Raw genomic sequence first — 20,774 nt, forward strand, 5'->3', positions numbered from 1 at the left:
GTCAAATTAGGTAGGTTTTAAGCTGTTTTTAGCACCAAAGTTAAAATGAACAAAATAGTCTAAAATATTACAAAATCATTTGAAAGCTGTCAAACTGATATCACTATAAGGGAATCTAATATATCAGTGGTTCCCAAACTCTGTTTAGTCTGAGGTTCCCTTAGTGTGAATAAAAAAGCTTGAGCCCCCCCCCCCCAACCTATAACTTTAACATAGTGATTGAAAAACAGTGCCGTAGTAAAAACAATAACATCTCCTTTCGACATAATGTATCAATTAATTTATTCAACATAATTTTAATTGACTTATTGTTTATTTAAAATTGAAATTAATTCAGCATCTTTGTTTCGGCTCATTTTTTGGCGGGCCCCCAGAAAAAAGCTTTACGGCCTCCATAGGGGCCGCGGCTCCCACTTTGGGAAACACTGTAGTATATCATCTGTTATATAGAATTGTGTTTGAAATTTTTTAAGCCTGATAATGTTTTTGTAGTCACTATTTTTATATATGCTACAATAATTATTTTGCTTTATATTTAGATTTCCGAAGAAGTAACCGAAGTTTGTCAGCAAAAGAATCTAATCTTTCTCGTACAGAAGAAATGGATGGGAAGTCATTTATATAAGAAACCATAATCATATGTATATATATACATTTCTACACTTGCGTGTGTATATTTCAGATGTATTACTGTCGTTGACAAAATTGAAACTGTATAAGACATTGATGAATTTTTATTTTGGGCGAAAAAAACCTGATCTTTCAATATCTACAAATCTTTCAGAGCGAAAATAATATGGTTGTAAGTTAGTTAGGTTGCAAATACTGAAACCTGTCATAAGAGTATATACACATATAAATATATAAAGTGAGAAGTAAAGGAAATAGCAATGTGATGATGAATTTGACTAGTGCTTTGATCAGTGTTAATGAAATTTACAAGGGCTGAACTTAAAACGTGTACTCCTTAAAGGATGTCCATTTAACTAGTAACCAAAACATGAGAGCTTCTGTCAATGATAAAACTCAAGTGGAGAAATCAAAAAGGATCAAGAAAAGAAAATATCAAAACATAATAGAGCAAAGAAACGATTTTAAACTTCTAGAAGAAATACAATGTAAATTCATTTCTAACGAGAAAGTTGTTGAAGGGGACTGTACTTATACGGAAGAGAAAAACCAGCAATCAGAAGAAGAACCGAGAAAGTTCTCTGATACTGATGAATTTACAAGAAGAATAGAAGAAGCAGAGGCTGCTCTTAAGAGCCTTTCTGGAAATATTGATGAACTTCAAGATGATGAGGCAGATGACAATCCAATGTTTGAAAACTTGTTTGAAAAGAAAGACGAGTCTAAAGAAAGTACGAAATGGATTCATCATAATAGTTCGTGGAAAGAAGTTATTTCTTTGAGTTTTTCTTCAAATTCTTGCTGTAGTAGCGAGCGATCAAGTACACACTCCCCAACAACATGTGCTGAAACAGGGTTTAAAGGAATTAGAGACAGAGAAGTGGATTCTGTTGTTAAGATAAACAATGTTTACCCTTTGAGCTCAAATTCAGATTTTATTCAAACACCAACATTTCTATCTCTCGAAGATCCTGATATTTCTCTTCAGAATTCACTTTTAAAGAGTGGAAAAGAAAACGTTACTGATGTTGAAAATTGTTTACAGACTGAGAATGAGTGTGCTTGTATTCACTCGTACGTTGGGGAGTCGCTAGTGAAAGAAGAAGACCTTGGAGATTTGGGGTTTAATGACGAAAAACTTCATTTTCAAAGTAAGGAACCTTGTATCTTCGAGAATCTTAGAAACGAAAGTCTTTGCTTCAAAGACAAACCAGCTTCTACAAAGCGTGGCAGTAAAATATCAAATTCGAAGATTATTTCCAGTTCTTCAGCTCAGCTTTATGAAGAGAACAGTCTGAACTTAACATATGGCAACAATAAACATCTGGACACAGGAGTAAAACCTTTCTGTAATAGTTCGTTTGGGCACAAGATCTTAAAACGATGTACTTTAGATAAACAAAATATGACTGACATTGACCTGGAACATGAACAAAAATATGCTGATGATGCAAAGTTTTATAGAAAATACAATAGTTTCCTGGAGACAGCCGCACTGAATAAACCCAGTAAAGAAAACAATAAAGAAAGCTACTTGCACCTTATTCCTGACGACCACTGTCCACTACTGATAGAAGACAGTCATTTTTCCAAAGAGATAAGTACATGTTCATCAGCAATTGGTTCTATATCTTCTAATTTAACTCAAGCAGAATTATGTTGGTCTTCATCTCCAAAAATATCATTCTATTCGTTTTCACCAGATGATCCCGTATCTTTAGATAATCATCCAAAAGGTAAGGTGATCTGTATTAAAAAAATAACTACCTATACATTTTTATAATGAAAAATATATACGTATTAATAAAATATTTTCTACAAATAATATATTTTAGGTATGCATGAGGATTGTGTATTATTTTTCGTATAAACATGGTTAAATAAATACCGAAAAATATTTTGTAATATTATAGAAATTTATATTTTAACACTTTATATACAGCCATATTCCCAGTTCGTTATTTTACCTAACTATTCTGAGATTAAATGTTTAACATGCAACTCTAAAAATACCAAATGTTTTATCTGTGAAGTAAGTGAATGTCTAATAATTTTAAATAATATATTTATGTTGGTAGTCTTCTCACCAACAGAAGCTATTAAAGTTGGCTGAATGTTGTTACATTTTTTTATAATTTTTTTGCTAAATATTGTTTTTAGTAAAGATAACTTTTATTTGTAAAATACCCTATAGCTTTATCTTACGATCCTATCTATGCCTTTCGATAGTAAAGCAAATGGGATTCACAGTTGAAATTTAATCATAACTTTTTAAGATTCTCACATTTACGTTTAAGTGTATAATGTTTTAATAAATTTAGTTACCTTCTGTTAGAACGATGTTTTGTGGTTAAATGTAATACACCATTTTACCAATTTTTTTATTTTAAGTTTAATTTTAGGCCTAACTTAACGTGAATAGACCATTGTTATATCGACTACTAATATTAAATGAAAGCTTATTTGAACATATCTTTATTTGATTAACTAGGCGTAGTTTTATATTGGTTCTAGGCTTTAAATGTATTTTAATTATAATTGCATATATACTATTCATATATAAAGTAAAGTTGTCCATGTGTCTGTCTGTCTTGTGTCACAAGTTATTGTGAGAAACTGACTGAATCAATTTCGATAAGGTCGAGTTTAAATGTAGAAGTAATCTGACAAACGGTTCTAGCTTAGCAGGCATTTCAATTTGACCAACTTAATGTCGCGAATTACAAATCAACTGAGCGAGAAAGTAGGCAGCAGAATAAGGAAGCCGACGCCAAACGGACGCGACGTTTAATTCTGCAGGTAGAACGAGTATGCCTTTTATTTAATAGTGCGCTACAACTTTAACCTCCTTCCTTTATAACATTATTTTTAATCCTGAACTTGTTGAGAACCTTGCTATGGCTCTCTCCTCCAACATTTGTAACATTACTTTTAACCCTAAGATTGTTGGGAATTTTTGCCAGTAGGGTATATTTTCGTATTTATATATGGTAGCTAATATGCTCAAAAGTTATTACCAATTCCCTTTCTGTATTTATTTTGATACGTTATTATTATTTTTATTAATTAGTCTCTCATATATGAAGATCGGCTACTTTCTTCACTAGCATGCGTGCATTTAATGTATCTGATTAACTTTAGATCAAACAACTAACACTGTTTAAGTTGACTTTTAGCCACTCATTTTAAAGAAGGCGTTAGGACTAGAAAGTAGAAAAGAAAACAATACTTCAGATAATTTCCAGTATAAACTATTGTCGCTAACAAGAACTACAAATTTGTGTACAGTATTTAGGAAATAAAAGAATGCTGGAGCTATCATTACTTGTTTGTTCAACAAGTTAGCGAAACTTTATCATTTAAAATAATATATATGACTATCATATATATGTAAATCAAAATAACTCTCTATCTCAATAAATGGTCTATTTTTTCAACTGCTTTTATTAAGTAAATCGAACTTCTTAAGATAAAAAATATACTTTGAAGTTTATGGATGAGGACATTTTGAAACACAACCTGTAGCTAAAATATATATTCGTATGTATTTAACGTCTAGATGAAATAAGACAGTCTCGTAAAATCTAACTGCAGTAAAACTGTGACTTACATAAACCACATCTATGAGCTTTAATTCTAGTTACTAAATCAGATTTACATACGTTTTATTTCTCACGTCTTCCTAAAAATGTTTTTTTTTGCAACTGAACTTAAATATTTTCATTATGTTTTCGCTAAATTTCAAGAAGTGATTTTTTTACAATAGTCGGTATCTACTCACGATTTGTTTGTATCAATAATTTATGCTCCATCTTGTTTTCAAAAAGTGTTTGTTACGAAGATGATTACTATTGGTTATAGAACCCTGACAATATTAAGCCCCAAAGAAATATTCTGTAAACTTTCTGTGAGGTAAAAGTGCTGCTATGAATGTCATTATTGTATTGAGAACAATTAATTGCATTAGGTAATTAAGAAACAATAAACATTTATATGATAAATAAAAGGAAAAGGACAGTGAGTTCCATATAAATAAAGAAGTACAGTCGTTCAGCTAGGAGCAACTTTACATACTTATTGTAATTACATTTTGTTTTGAGGCAAAGCCACACTGAGCTATCAGCTGTGTCCATCGCAACGAATCGAACCTCGACTTATAGCGTTGCAAATACATAGACTTACCGCTGTCCCACCGGGAGACTTGTAATTAAATAGAGAAAATTGAAAAACAGAGTACCTGAAGTGTTGTTTAACCATGTCGTCGAATCTATTCGAAGAGTTGCTCTTAATCAATCTGAGTATATAAAAACCATTATCTGAACTTATTGTCTTATGATCATATACAAAATAAAATATTTTTGCATTATGTATTACAAGTTGTTCATCATTCACAAAAAAATACTAGAAATGAGTCAAAATTCTAAGAAACAAATAGTAAAGCAATGGATTAATGACTAGAGTCAGAAGTTAACATTAGGATTTAAAAGCTAGTCATTTCAAAATAATAATATTTCATGGATTTCAGCTTAAACCGTTAAGGTTTGCACGAATATTATGTTACTTTTGAAATAAACTTCATGCGAATAAATAAGAGCGAAATAATTTCATGCAGTTACTAGCGGCGCTCTTATCAAATAAGAATACAAAATCATCACATGTATAACAGCAGTTAATAATAATCGAGTCATCATGGAATCCAAAACTTCTTTATCATGTTTTTGTCCATCCCTTCCATTTTATGTGTGAGGCGTTATGAATATGTATCGATTATGTCTAATGAACCTGACTGGAAGTTATACTGTTTAATGAGAAGAAATTCATTTGCGAAAGGAGATGTCATAAATTACAAATACAAGTTCGTTAAAGATAATATCGATTGCTGGAGGTGGTGTGCACCATGTTTACTCACGGAGGCGGTACGTACGTGTAACTAGTATATTTCCTAAATTACGCAATACAACCTGTTCTCTTGAACAATATATGTGCAGAAGAAGCACATTTTTGGATATGTTTGAACAACAAAATTTCTTAGACCACATATGTTCTAATCTGTGATATCAAAGTTGAGTTCATCATGTGGTTTAGCGCATGATATTTTCAGGTTTTATTCATACTTCCTCATTTCACTGTAAAGTTAAGTTCAGCTTACACGTTTTCTATATATTTATCTTATATTTCTAATTTTCTTCTCCGCTAAAAATGTTTTTCCTATGTTACTTTTTATGATTAAACTGAACAGTATATAAATAGTCAGAGATTCTAATAATATTGTTAACGTTGTAAGCTAGTTTACTTTTTTAAATGTATTTTAATTCTCTACTATCTTGTACACTAATATCTTATTTGAATCAGTGGGACCCTTTGAGATTATAAATATTCAACCAAAAATGGTTTTGTTTGCTGTTAAGCACAAAGTGGGCTATCTGTGCTCTGCCTACCGTAGGTATCGAAAACCAATTTTTAGCGTTATAAGCCCTTAGGCTTTTCTCTAAGCCATCTGGAGGATTACATATGGATCTCTGAAAGCTACTGTAGAAGATAATTAATCTTTGTCACATTAGCCATTTAGCTCCAAACACTGAAATCCTCGACCCAGAAACTTTACATAGTGTTACAACAATGACAACAAAACCTTTTATCGTCATTTCTATGACTTTATTTAAGCCGAAAACCTTGTTTTTAAAATAGTATTTGTATCTTTTATTTATTTATGGCAAAACTACTAAGGCTATCTACTGCCATCCCTGATTTTGACCAATTGACCGTATGGAAAGCAGCCAGTCAGCAACACCCTACCATCCACCATTCACGCTAAAGGATTGACTGACACTTATAACACATCTATAGCTTCAAGTGCGGGAAATATCTTATAATATTACAGGATTTGAACATAGCTCGCCAGCTCCAAAATCCAGAGCTCTAAAACAGGGCCAACCCTCGCCCGTTTATAAAGAGATGTCAAAATTCTTGACATGAATTCATTCTAGAACTTTACTGCAATCAGTGCTCGAACATCTTTAATTAGTAATATGGATTATTTTGTTTATATTTGAAATGTAGAAAATTGATTTTATTTTGCGCATTAAAAAAATCTCTGTTCTTGTCATAGAATATACACAATATTAATATTTCAAAGTATCTATGCACTTTATTATCGCAACATTATACTACATTTCATACACTTTCTGAAGTTAAAGAACAAGTGACTTTTTGTACATTAGATTTCAATTACTTATATAACTTTTATTTTACTCAATCACTTCAATAATTTTTCTTCTTAGTTATACTATAAGGAACCGGATTATAAAATTGAAACACAAATACTATAAAAATAAGTAAACTAAATACATACATTTATGAGCCTACTCATTAATCTAGATTACCAATTTTATATGTACTATCTAAATATTTACTGAGTGCCTTAAAATACTATAAACATTCAAGCGTTATAAAGTTGCAAAGACATCTTACTCCAAATGTCTTTATTCCCGTTGGATGTCATACAACTATACAGTTTCAATGTAGCATAAAATCTAATAAATTACCATTGAATAAAAACAAACTCTTTTGTATATAATTTCAAAAGTCAAGAGAGGTTCTGTATTGAAACACAGAAATTACTTGAAACTCAAAATTAAATGAAATACGTTGCAGTCCAAACTTATTGGTGGCATAAACTTATAAGTAATTAGTTTTATGTTTCGGTTAGCAACTGTCTCTGGTGGATTAGTCATAAATTTTAGGGTTTATAACGCTAAAAGTTGGGTTTCGATACCAGCGATTGGCAAAGCATTGACACCCCATTGTGTATCTCTGTGGTTAATAGCAAACGATGACGATGGTTAGCTCTAAAGTATAAACAAAAACTTTTAAGAGAGTAAATATCACTTCATTTTCTGGTAATTTTACGTAAATATATCTACACAATAAATGAAAATAATAGCATGTTATTTGACAGTATCAGAGTCCTTGTAGATGAAGAACATGAGGTGAATTTGAAGGAAGCTTTGTTGATGTTGTTTGTTTCTTGTCAAACTATAAACTATACCATAGTTTTAAAATATGTAGTATTTGTCGTTAGACTTATGACCATATAACATAATACATATCAAATGAATTGTAATGTATTTATAATACCTATAAAATAAAAGGATTATATTTCTTGTTGGTTGAAACCGTATAAAGCCATATGTAGAATTTTCGATATGACCTTCCACTAGCAAGTTAGTAGCGGTGAGTCTGAAATCAATCCGTTATTTCACATTCACATTGATTATCCACGCATAACCCCTAATGGAATTACCAAGTTATTAAGTCTCCAATTTAATGTTTAATTACGGTAATCTGCATAAGCCTAGCGTTGTAGGTTGCTATGGTGGCTCTGATGAACGTCATAGTGCTTTTAGCTGTACCGTGTGTATGTTTGTGAACATATGCATTTGTATGTGTCTGTGCATTATTGTCAGGAGCCGCGCTTGTCCAACGAAATCTATGTATCTATAATACAGGGAAAAGATTAACCCTGGTTGGTCGCCCTACAGTCCTTTCAGATAGGGATGGTGAAGCTTGGAGATTTCATCTCCTTGTTCAGCTCTGCATAGTTAGTTGTAGCTTGTAGTTAGACTAGAGGTTTAAAAGTTTTCACCTAAGTTTTAAGTTGTACTTTCTTACATTATGAATCATTACTTGTCTCCCGAGTTACAAAGGCTCAAAATATTATTGGAGGCCAGTGTTCGTGCACTGACTGTAGATGGAGGTAAGTTGGCAGTAGCGTTGAGATTAACGGTTTGTTTGTTTGGAATTAAGCACAAAGCTACACAATGGGCTCTGCCCACCACGGGTATCGAAACCCGGTTTCTAGCATTGTAAGTCTGCAGACATACCATTGGGGGGCAAGAGATTAACGGAAATGCTACTTGTAACGTTACAAAAACCGGAAAACTTGACCATAGATTCATTTGGAGGAGTTTAGAATAACTTATAAATACTACACTGATAGGTATAAAAATATACGGATTTATTTCAAGCTGAAGTAATCTTTAGAAGTATTTTGGATACAAGTTTAATTTCAGTTAGAATAATTTGTTGTTGACTCGCTCTATTATTATTTTTTTCAGTAGAAAAAAGTCATTTATATTTTTTTATAATAATTTCTTAAATTTACTAGGAAAAGATAATTTAGGGAGAGGAAATTTAAATAAGAATATAATAAATTGATTTTCAGACGAAAACATGCGTTGCTAAATATTAGTCAAGAACGGGTAAAATAATTTCATGCCATGTAATATGCTTCATTACAGCTGTTAGCTATGATATAGTAGCCACTGTTTCATTATAGTTATAAATTATGATGTAGTTGCTAGAGAATCGTTTGTAAACATGTATATATATATAATTTGTTTGTGAGTACGTTTGAAAAGAGAATGTTGATTTAAAAATGGGTATCACTCCGAAGTTTCAGTAGCCAACAGTTAAATAACACAACATAGGGGCAGAGAAAAAATGGAAAGGCAGAAAAAGTGTCCTTTCCAAATTAACAATTCCTTACCATTCTGGTATTGAATCTGTAACTTTTTCCGACAAACCATATATTTCATAGAACTATTTAGAGCTTTTAAAAATGAAAGGAGAAGTGAAACTGTTAATCGAGGATTACGACTAAGAATTAACCAGTTACGGCACGTTACATTTTATTATTGCTCCTGTGATGCACTTTTGTATGTTGATAGTGAACGTCAAAAATATATGATCGTTAGATGGCACTTTATACAACAAATATAATTTCCATATCGTTCGCGTTTTACGTGTTTACAAGTATGTTGATAATACAGTTATTGGTCAGTTCCCGATCAAAAGTTTACTATATCCGTAGATGGTTCAGCAGTGCAAGATTTCTAGTAGAAAGGGCTAATAAAAAACGGTACAATAACTATCAGATACAGGAAAATTGACAATACATTACACCTGGAAATTAACGATAATTATTAATATTTAGAAACGAAGGCTTTAATTGACATTTGCTTGCGATTGGAAGCAATTTTTGGTCAATGAATGATTATGCCTCCTATATGCATTAGCGTTTGTCGTATATATTAAGACCAAACTTCTAAGTTTCTACCTATCGCAAGCAACAAGAAATCGTTACCGAAGCCCTTGAAAATAGATTGTTCTTATCGCTTTGTCAAATAGTGATGATGATTCGGACGTAACGCCCTTATCCAACCAGTATCTGTATTTAACATAAAACACTTGTTGAGATCGTGACATAACATTGATTCCTTGTTAGCCTCGGGATTGTTGTTTAAGGACGTTAGGCTTTAATTGTAGAGCATAATGTTATTTTTGCCAGTTAAGACATTATCTTATCAATAAAGTCATTGCTTAGAAAATGTTGCTTTAATTGTACAGTTAATACCTGTTTTAAACTTAATATATGATATTGACCCATTTCTTTAACCGGAAAGTAAACAACTAATAATCAACATACACGCACTTCAGATATCTTTATTGGTATTTTCAACTTAAACGGTACTTATGCGATATCTCGGCTAAACATCGAGATCATGGACCTCAACGTTCATGTATAGCATCCTGAATTTTGAAACGCTGTCCAGAGGGAGGCAATCAGACAGCGGAGTACTGTCAGTTTTATAAGGCAGTGCGGAATGCGTTTAGCGGCATATCGCGGGATTTAGCCTTGGACCTTCGAAATCCGCAGCCTAGCACGCTGACTTCTAGACTACGCCCAGAAACACACACTTCAATATAATCATTGTTTTTCGAGAAACAGTTGAAGTTATTTTAGTTAAGGCTGAAAACAGTTTTGCAAGACTTTCTTTTGTATACGCACGTGATAATTTGGTATTATTTATCAAAAATGTCTTTATTGAAGAAAATAAGCCATTTATTTCGCCCGACGTTTGGGTGATTAGATCAATCTAGAAAATGTTGGTGTCTAATTGGAAGAATTTGTAATAAAATGCTGTTGTAGAAGAGCTGAGATAATTTTTTTAAGAATATAAGATTATTAGTACAGAAAAGATCATATGGTTTAACCCTGAAGAACTTTAATGGCTCTCAGTTTCCCTGAAACTGTGCATGATTTTAATGTAAAATTATTCAATTGAATCCAACCTCTTAGATCTGTTGTTAGAAAACATAAGGTTATTTATTTGTTGTTAACACAAAGTTAAACAATGGGCTGTCTGTGACGTATTCACCACGGCTATCGAAATCCAGTTATTAGTGTTTTAGTCACTGGGGGGCAAGCGTAGGTTTGGTTTGTTATGAATTTCGTGCAAAGCTACACGAGAACTATCTGCACTATCCGTCCCTAATTTAGCAGTGAAAGACTAGAGGGAAGGCAACTAGTCACCACCACCCACCGCAACTTGGACTACTCTTTTACCAACGAACAGTGGGATTGACGGTCGCATTATAACGCACCCACGGCTGAAAGGGCGAGCATGTTTGGTGAAACGGGGATTCGAACCTGCAACCCGCAGATTGCGAGTCGAGCGCCCTGACCACCTGGTCATGCCGGGCAGAAAGTGAAGGAAAGTGAATTCATTCTTCCTTTCATCAATACGTGTCATTTCGTTAGGTTCACTTTTAAATATACAGTAAACCAATTGCTAGTAAAATCTGCAAAAATAATGCATTACTTCTTTAAATTAACTTATGTTTTAAAAACCTCTTAATAATTTAAGTTAAGTAGCAATAACTATATTACTTTTATTGCAAAATAATTCATATGTATCCTTAGGGAACATGGCTAAATGGAAAATGAAATTTTCAATTGTTAATTACCAATTCCTTCGGGAATAAAGCTGCTTAAAGTTTTAGCGTGCTTCAAATTGTGCCTATAAGGGATTTTTAACATGATTATGTCTCCATAAAGGAAGCTTATTTCAGGCTATGCTTGAGTGATTAAGTTAGTAAATGCTTTTTTCTACTATGTGTTACGCATTAATCTCTTTGAATTAAATATGTTTGAGTAATAAAGATACCGATTCAGTCATATGTGCTGAACACCTTTCTAGCTATTTTTGCGCTTTAAAAGTATGCATTAAAACATTTTAACGTATTCAGCTACTTTCAATTATTTAATTGTTTCGCAATAACGTATTCGAAAAATTACATGTTAAAATCAACACAATTTTGCAAAATTCAAACTTTGACGTTTTTTTTGCAGTGTATTTACATGGGGGATGGGTTACATTGCATTATACCGCAAGACTTTACATTTTGCGAGTTTTAATAAAGAGTTTTTTCTCGCAATTTTTTTTCAACCTTCAGCATCTTGATCTTCTGAGTAGAGGATGGGAGGATGGTTCTCATGTTCTTCTGTATTTGATTGACGTTGTGCTCTAATGAAATGGGCTTAAACAACTGTCTTATTAAAATTTGGTATGTTTGGTAGTGTCATTATTTTGAATTGATACACAACAATTGCATCAGGTTTGAAACTGGAAAGTAAAAGTAAATTATAAAAAAGGTAAAGTGCCCTTATAACGTACCTGTCAGGTCTCGTGGTAGGGCACTTTGACTCGCAACCGTTGGGTCGCGGGATCGAAGCTCGTCACCGAACACGCTCACTCTTTAAGCCGTGGGGGCATTATAATGTGATGGGCAATCCCACTATTCGTTAATAAAAAGTAACCCAAGACGCTGAAGTAGGTGATGTTTACTAGCTGCCTTCCCTCTAATCTATCAATTCAAAATTAGGAACGACTAGCAGAGAAAGTCCTCCAGTATCTTTGCGCGAAATTAAACAAATAAACAAAGGTATTTGAATTTGTCATAAATAAAAAATAGACAGAAATATCAGCAGAACTGATCGTGATTACTGATGTTTATGAATACATACTATGTTCTGTGCATATCTGGTTTATTAATATCGTTCATTTCTGTTTCTTGTAAGATAATTATACTAGTTGGGTGTTTTGTATTCATAAAATCGTTATGGAGCGAAAGAATATATAAACATTTCTGAGCAAGTGGAATGATAATGAAAACGAAAATTGTGAAATACTTGTGTAATTAAGTAGCATTCATCAAGATCCAGTCTTAGTCCAAGTACTTGTAGTAATGGTAGTAGCATTACGAGAACAGATTATATATGCCTCATAATTCTAACCGCAAAGTTTATTATTAATTTTTAATATATTAACTTAACTTAATATATTTCACTTAACTTTACAATTTAGTATTCCAAAATTAGTCTTACCTTATGGTGAGTAGAGTCTCGGTATTTTTCCTGAAGATACTTTTCTTAATAAATGTGTTTCAGGAACTTCGAAATGGTGACAAAACTTTATAATCTACTTCTGTTGCATATTTTGCAATCAATAATACACCTTGGTGTATTTAAATTGTTTCAATTTCATTGGTGTTGAGCACACCTTACATACTTATTAACTATTTCAAATCACTACTATTAAATTAGGAGAAACCAAAATAATTACCAAAAATCACTCCCCCTCCCCCGTTCCGAGTACTTATAAATTAATTTACATAATTAACTGGACCTTTTGTAAACTACAAGAAACCTAACTTTACAAAATAAACTGGATTATAATTTTGTTCCCCCCATTAAGCGTCTGAAAGTGTAAGTGGTTCTAATTTGTAGTCTCGAATTTTAAAAGAAAACACCGGCTTTTGAAGCGTAATACATCTTCTAAGTAGTCATGTTTTCATTTTTGATGATAAAAAATATTTCAACTAATTAGTCACGTACGTAAATATCAAAGATCAAGGGAGGATCTCCCAAGTGGTGTCTGCCTTCCCAGAATGCTTGTTTATTTGTTTTTGTCGAATTTTAGGCAAAGCTACTCGAGGGCTATCTGCGTTAGCCGTCCCTGATAGACTAGAGGAAAGGTAGCTAATCAACGCAAACTCTTGGGCTTTTCTTTACCAATGAATAGTGGAATTGAAAAGGCGAGCATGTTTGGTGATGAGTTTCATACTTATGACTCACAGTCGAGCGTCCTAACCATCAGGCCATGCCAGACCTCTCCACAGAATGTCCTCGAAAGTGAAGCAGAATCGAAAACATAAATACCATTTTCCAATGATATATATGAAGTAGAAGTAAAAACAAAAAGAAAGAGAGAGAGAGTTATCACAACAACTTTCATACACGGAATTAACCTCAAAATGGATTTCTTTCATCCTGAGACACATGAGCGTAATCTTCCAATAGAAACTCCTTTAAAGAGACAGAGAACTGAATACAACTAAATGTTAGTCGACTTTGATATATTTGCTAAATTCCGATGACACATTAGGTTATTTTTGTACATTTAATTGCAACAGAAATACTTGACTTAATTGTAGGATTATTTACGTCTGAAATAATTTTGTTCTCCAGTGGCACAGTGGTATATCTGCGGACTTATAATGCTAGAAGCCGGGTTTCGATACCCATGGTGATAAGAGCCCAGATAGCCCTTTGTGTAGCTTTGTTCTTAATAAAAACAACAGAAATAATTCTACTTAAATGTGTTTTTATGTCTTTGACAGGAATCAAGAAGGTACCTCTAAACTTTTCTTTTGTCTTTGATTTAAAAATGCTTGTTCATAATTTTTATTACTGTGTTAAACCGTTATACTTTTCTGATCTGTACAATTTGACTAACTGTAAATTAACCCTTTAAACAAAATAGAGGATAAATGTGAATGGATGTCTGACTATTCCCAGAAAAGATTTTTGAACATATCAACCACTACAGTACTTGTGAAAACTTATGTTCCAGCTCCACCAACAAAATCTAAGAAACACTGGTAGTGTCATGTTACCTTTTGCGTGTTGCAACTCCAAGATACCTGCTTTCTTATAATATTGTCAAAGAAAACTCCTGTATTTGATGTTTTACTTAAGAATCATAAGTTTCAGATAGTCATTAGATCCACTGTGTATGCTTGTAGATCCTAACTGAAAAAATATCGTGATTGTGAAAAATATTTCTCTAGCCTCAGTTACAATTTATTCTATTTCGTATATTTAGAACTATGATTTCCAATACAAACCCAATTCCTTTTCTGAAAGTTATGATGTTCCTGCTTTATATCCATACATAAGTATTCAAGACTTTGTTGACTCAACAGTATCTTCATTAAATGAATGTTAAGTTTAGGTTAATCCCCATGACATTTCTGTAATCAATGTCTACCATTCTTTGTAATATGTGTTATATAGATAATGGTTTTTAAGAACTAGAAATAGATTTAACATCAACTCCACAAGAAGCTGTAGATATTCAAATTTTAAACTGTTTACTGTTAATTTTCATGCATTCAGTAGAATTTTAAATTTCCTAAACGTAGGAGCTCTGAGATGAGCTGTGGCTTACTTTCTGATTGTGTTATATTGACGTCATTGTACTTGCAACGCTCGACAAAAGTGCTTAATCCGGTTTTACCACTTCCTAAATTAACTCATAAAACATTGATTTCACATTTCAAGATACTTTACTTAGCAAATGCCTACACTTTTAGACTCATTCACAACTATAGCAGATAAAAAGAGCAATTTTTAAAATTTTTATCAGAAATTTGTAAACCTACATTCCATTTCACATCATCCCTAGGTCATAAATCTCTTTATGATTTTTGAACAGTTAACAATCATTTCCAATATGATAAGCATTTACAGTGGTTAAATTCAATTTTATTTAAGTTGATTTCATAAGTTCTATTGAAAATTTTCCTTGATCCTTCAAATCATCGATGAAAGTTGTTGAGCGAAACACTGACCAGATGGTTCTACTTTGACAATGATTTGAACCACTTTTATTTTTAAAATATCTTATACTGTTTGACGCATAGGTTTGATTATGTTAAATTGAAATTGAATTTGAATACTCCAATCTGCAATATATGTGACATCCATGGCTGATATAAATTTGCTGTGGACGGATTGTATCAGAAATAATGTTTTACATTGTTTGGCGATTCTTAGGTAATATTATGCCACTGAAACTTGATCGCTTTTGGGAAGGGTATGTAACAGTCCTTTCCGTCCCAAAATACACTAAGATAATAAAGATTGGGGATTTAAAATTTCCAAGACGGTGGATATCGTTTATACTTAATGGCATCAGAAACAAAAGGAATATGGATCAACTTGGGGTAACAAAACTATCCAGAAAGAGACCTACAACCAATGTACCACAGTCGTGTAACAAGTGAGAATCCAAGAGCACAAAAGTCAGTGGCAAAAGCCATTTGTTTATGTGCCCCATACATCAGTGCACTACATAATCAAGAAGGATCAGGGTTCATCAATATATATATAAGGCTTTTATTCATACCTCTCATTCAACTGTTGAATACCTCATGAAATGGGTATTCATGCTATTCCAAGAGATACCATTCTATGGATTTCTTTGTGATCAAATTGTTGAAACGTCAAGTAAGAAACTGTCACCCTCGTACAAAGTCGCTTTAATATAACATTATCAACCTTCTTTATTGCTGATTTTGAAACTTTCGGTTATTCGTTAGTTGTTTAAAACTACCTCTGTGGTGTTTTAGAATTCTGGAGAAGCTACAAAACGAAACGCCGACATAATAAAAGGTTTGTCCCAGTAAAATCTGGTGTATTTATCTTTACTAACAATGTTTTCATGTCAGAGGTATCGAGCGCATCCAAATAATTAGTGTGCCTATCTGTGGATATGAAGTTCTGTGGTTTGCATCCCGTTACCACAAAGAAATAAAATAATAGAAATAAGCATACGCTTTGGGTCTGTGGGTGCGTTGTAAGAGCGACCGTCAAATATCTCTATTCAATATAACAATGATATCTCAAGCGTAGGCGGTGGGTGGGGTTAACTAACTGCCTTCCCTCTAGTTTATCACTTGAAAAGTATGGACGGCTAAAGCAGATAGGCTTCGAGTAGCTTTGCACAAAATTTAAGAAACAAAAGTACTTCACTGTGTGTTATACGTCTCCTTTATTTTATTGAGTACTTCACTGTGTGTTATACGTCTATTTTATTTTATTGAGTACTTCACTGTGTGTCATACGTCTCCTTTATTTTATTGAGTACTTCACTGTGTGTTATACGTCTCCTTTATTTTATTGAGTACTTCACTGTGTGTTATTTTGTTGAGATTTTGCTTTTTTAACAAAAAAGGAAACGAAAGTGGCTAAACCTTGACTTGATGGTATCTACTAAAACTTTGAAACAATGAGTGGAAAACTGAATAATGTAGTAAAACAGAGTAGGGGCTTTATATAAAAGATTCTAATCACCGACCTTTTAGTAGACCGTACTTAAGGACTGGTGTGAGAACTGATATGATCACTTAGTAGACTTTTTTCTTAGGCTAAATATGAATGTTTCTAGATTTTATTTTTTTCACGAGTAATTATGGCCTTTTTTTTAATTGACACTTAGTTTCAAAACTGTAAACCTTAATATTTGTGTATTCTGTAATTATTTATTGGTTTGTTGAGTTTCGTGCAAAGCTACTCGAGGGTTACCTGTGCTAGACGTTTCTAATTTTGAAGTGATAGACTAGAGAGAAGGCAGTTCGTCAACACCACCCACCGTTAATTATTGGGATACTCTTTATAAACAATAGTGAGTTGTTGTTTGTTATTAAACACAGAGCTACACAAAGGGCTATCTGTGTTCTGCTCACCACGGATATCGAAAACCAGTTTCTAGTAATATAAGTCTGCAGACATACCGCTAGGAGGCACAGTAGTGGGATTAACCGTCACATTATAACGCTCCCATGGCCGAAAAGGCGAACATGTTTGGTGACGGATTTCGACCTCGTTACCCGTAGATGTATATAGACTGCAAAACTTGCAAGGTAAACCAGATATATAATAGAATATGATATTTATTCAATTGTTAAGGTGAAATAAAGAAAAAACACCATACTTAATAGCTTAATATACAGCATTTGTACAGATTGTACGGAAAGACTAATCTCGGCATATATCTAAGGGATAGTAATTAAACTGAGTCTATATTATACCTTCTTTAAATTTTTGAAGGCAAAACTTTGGCCACATTTGGACATTGTTGAGTTATTTAGTTTTTGAAAGAATCTATGGATTAAAAGAGTTAACAATGACAAATCCAATTGACTCCGTCTGTAACATAACAGTACATTAAATACTACAGTCTCGCGAAAGATTATACATCATTTCATAGAAACTTGCCTCTCGACTTGCAAATATTGTGCTATACAACACACAAGACTAATTACTTTCCAATATCCTTTCAAGACTTTTCCGCACTTTAGGTCAACACTTCAACACCCACTAATATCAACTTAGAACGTTTCAAGTTTAAACAAAAATATATTTGACGTATTGAAACCTGTTATTGTGTATGTTGGTATTTAATAATTATACTTATCTATTTTTCGTACTTGTAATCCAACGATATTACTTCTAATAAACATTTTAACGTATATCTTGTTTTTTGTTTTTGCAGAGGATCAAGGTAATAGTTCAAAACATGACATTGTGGAACATGCAGTAGGACTATTGTCGCAGCAGTATAGGTAAAAATATATTTAATTAAAAACAAGATTACGTTTTACAGTATCTACAATGTAATTAACTTTACATTATGTGTTGGGAACAGTAGTCTAAGATATTATTTTGGTGTTCTTTGACTAATGTCGTCTGTACTGTAAGTAGTTACAATATCAAGTTATCGACCATTTATATATTTTTCATATTGTAAAACTAGATCTTAACCCTATCCTCTGCCTGGAATAAAAAAAATTGGAATACTCCAAGTTATAATATACATAGCAAATAATTATCATTTTAGTATGCAGCAAAATTTGAAAAAATATTTTGTATTTTTGAATTATTTAGGCGATTCACATTCACAGTCTTTGTTTTCATTTGTCTGAAAGTCAGGCCGGCTCCTTTTAATTACGTGTAAATTTTTCTTTCGGGTTCTCAACTGATCAAATTAATAGTTGGTTATTATTTTTAAATGTATCTTTACTGTGTTCAAGTCTCAACTTCGATACTGTAAGAGAATTAGTATTTAATCCAATTTTATTTTCAGTCGATCAATTTAAGTATTATTTCAACACTAAAAGGAACCACTATCTATTTCTTTTAATTTGACAGACTACACTGGAAGTTTATTTTGAATGATAATTATTGATACCAATTATAATTACATATAGATGTTTTCTATCATGGATATTTCTTTATAGATCTAGTAAAATTAGTTTTACTTTAAAGTAACCCTTTTTTTCGTGGTAATGTGAAAGAAATAACTTGTTATCTTTCTTTTGCTATATCAAAATTCCAATTTTTTTAAGATATACATTTCTATGCTAATACTTAATTATATTTACTAATGAATTCGTGTTTAAGTCATTTTTCATTTAAGCTATTGTAGCAGAGTTTAATATAACACTCACAAAAACCTTTACACACACAAACGTTAGTTCATCATATAATCAGTATTAGTGTTAGATGATAAGCAGAAGAAAGAACACTGTGAAATTTAACCAACAAATAATAGGACTTTTATTAAATATAATATTATTTAGTAATCATTTTTATCGACAAATTCATATAAAACCTAAATATATCTAAACACCCCCTTTGACTTAGACTTGCAGCTTAAAAGTCCTATCTAATTAGTAGGTTCATATTGTTCACCAAAAGATGTATCAGTAAGACCTACACTTGGATACAGTTTAACGATGTTTAGTTTTTCAATTTAATATCTTTACATTGTTCACCAAAAGATGCATCTACAATACCTACATTTGAATACACATTAAGGATATTTAATTCTTCAGTGTAACAGCTGCACCTTAATTCAATTTATATTCCCAAATAATAGCCTATTTGCAGTTAGTTATTTGAAATTTTTGGTTATTGGTATAATGTTTTATTGCAAAGGTAACTCATATAAAAGTCGTTTTACCATTTGAACTTGACGTTTTTATCAATTTCTACAATTACAAGAAGCAGTCCTTTAATAACAAACAAATAAACTGTATTTCAATTTAAGTTTTGATCTGTAGCCAGGTATTTTTTCTTGAATACTTAAATACATTAGCAAAATCAGACTAATTTATACTTGTTATTCTTGAATGTAATGATCCAAACATTTATAACTGTTTTTTTGGGTTGAAGTGCTGGACTGTGGAGCTGAATAGTGTGTTGTCTGTCAGTAGACACTAACATGACGTCACATAAGTGACGCTTAACGTTGTAATTTGTACTGTCGTGACGTCAGTAAACGTGCGCATGCCATAAGTCACGAGATGAATTATGCAGTCTGTAGGCTACAACACAGCATGAGATATGAACTTCTAAAGCAAAGAAATTGTTTGTTTGTAATTAAGCACAAAGCTACACAATGGGCTATCTGTGCTCTGCCCATCACGGGTATCGAAACCCGGTTTCTAGCGTTGTAAGTCCGCAGACATACCGCTGTGCCATTGGGGGGCAAGGAAAGAAATAAAAATTTTTGTTACCCTTAATTTTGATTTTATTTACTCTTGAAAAAGAATACTTTCGGGGACCCTGCGGAAATACATATAATATATAGATAGCGATACTTTTGCTGTTAATTTAGCCGCTGTACGAGCTAATGCACTTTTCTGTACATATGCCATAAGAATGAGAAATCTTGATCATGTTAAATTAAATATTATATCAACGTTAACGTCACAAATACATAGACAAATATAAGCATAAAAACTAACGCAGCGTAGCCTTTTATATATTCTATCTTTATAATTCTCCCGACGTAAAATATTAAACTTTATCTATTAAGTATTCAATAATACCTAAAAGTACTTAAGTAACATTCAAAAAAGTCTTCTATCCACTATCCAACTTAAATAGTTGCCAACTAATATGCCCTCTAAGTATCTTATTGGGAATTGCAATATACTGAAAGGAAATTTAAAACCATATGTGTTTCTCTTTGTAATAAGTTCATGAAAATGTTTACTAACTAGCAAGGGGTTATTTATATCAGAATCTGTAACATAATACTTGTTTAACTTAATCCATTAATGTAAATGGTTTGATTCCCCTACATATATATACACCTGGAAAAAAGTTAAGCACCCCCGTGTTTTTTTCAAGTGATTCAGAGTTGACGTTCTTGTGACTGATTATAAAT

General features: G+C 32.3%; 1 protein-coding gene across 1 annotated transcript in view; it reads left to right on the top strand.

The window, feature by feature from the left end:
* The first annotated feature begins 1,000 nt into the window (after nt 1-1,000).
* The window catches only part of LOC111084921 (myelin transcription factor 1-like), a 65,619-nt gene continuing 45,845 nt past the window's right edge, over nt 1,001-20,774 (top strand). The window contains exons 1-2 of the mRNA XM_022381535.1: nt 1,001-2,366; nt 18,093-18,162. Of these exons, the coding sequence (XP_022237243.1) occupies nt 1,001-2,366; nt 18,093-18,162 (1,436 nt within the window). The remainder of the gene's footprint in view (nt 2,367-18,092; nt 18,163-20,774) is intronic.

The sequence above is a fragment of the Limulus polyphemus genome, unplaced genomic scaffold (assembly GCF_000517525.1).
Source record: "Limulus polyphemus unplaced genomic scaffold, Limulus_polyphemus-2.1.2 Scaffold172, whole genome shotgun sequence".
NCBI classification, from domain to species: domain Eukaryota; kingdom Metazoa; phylum Arthropoda; class Merostomata; order Xiphosura; family Limulidae; genus Limulus; species Limulus polyphemus.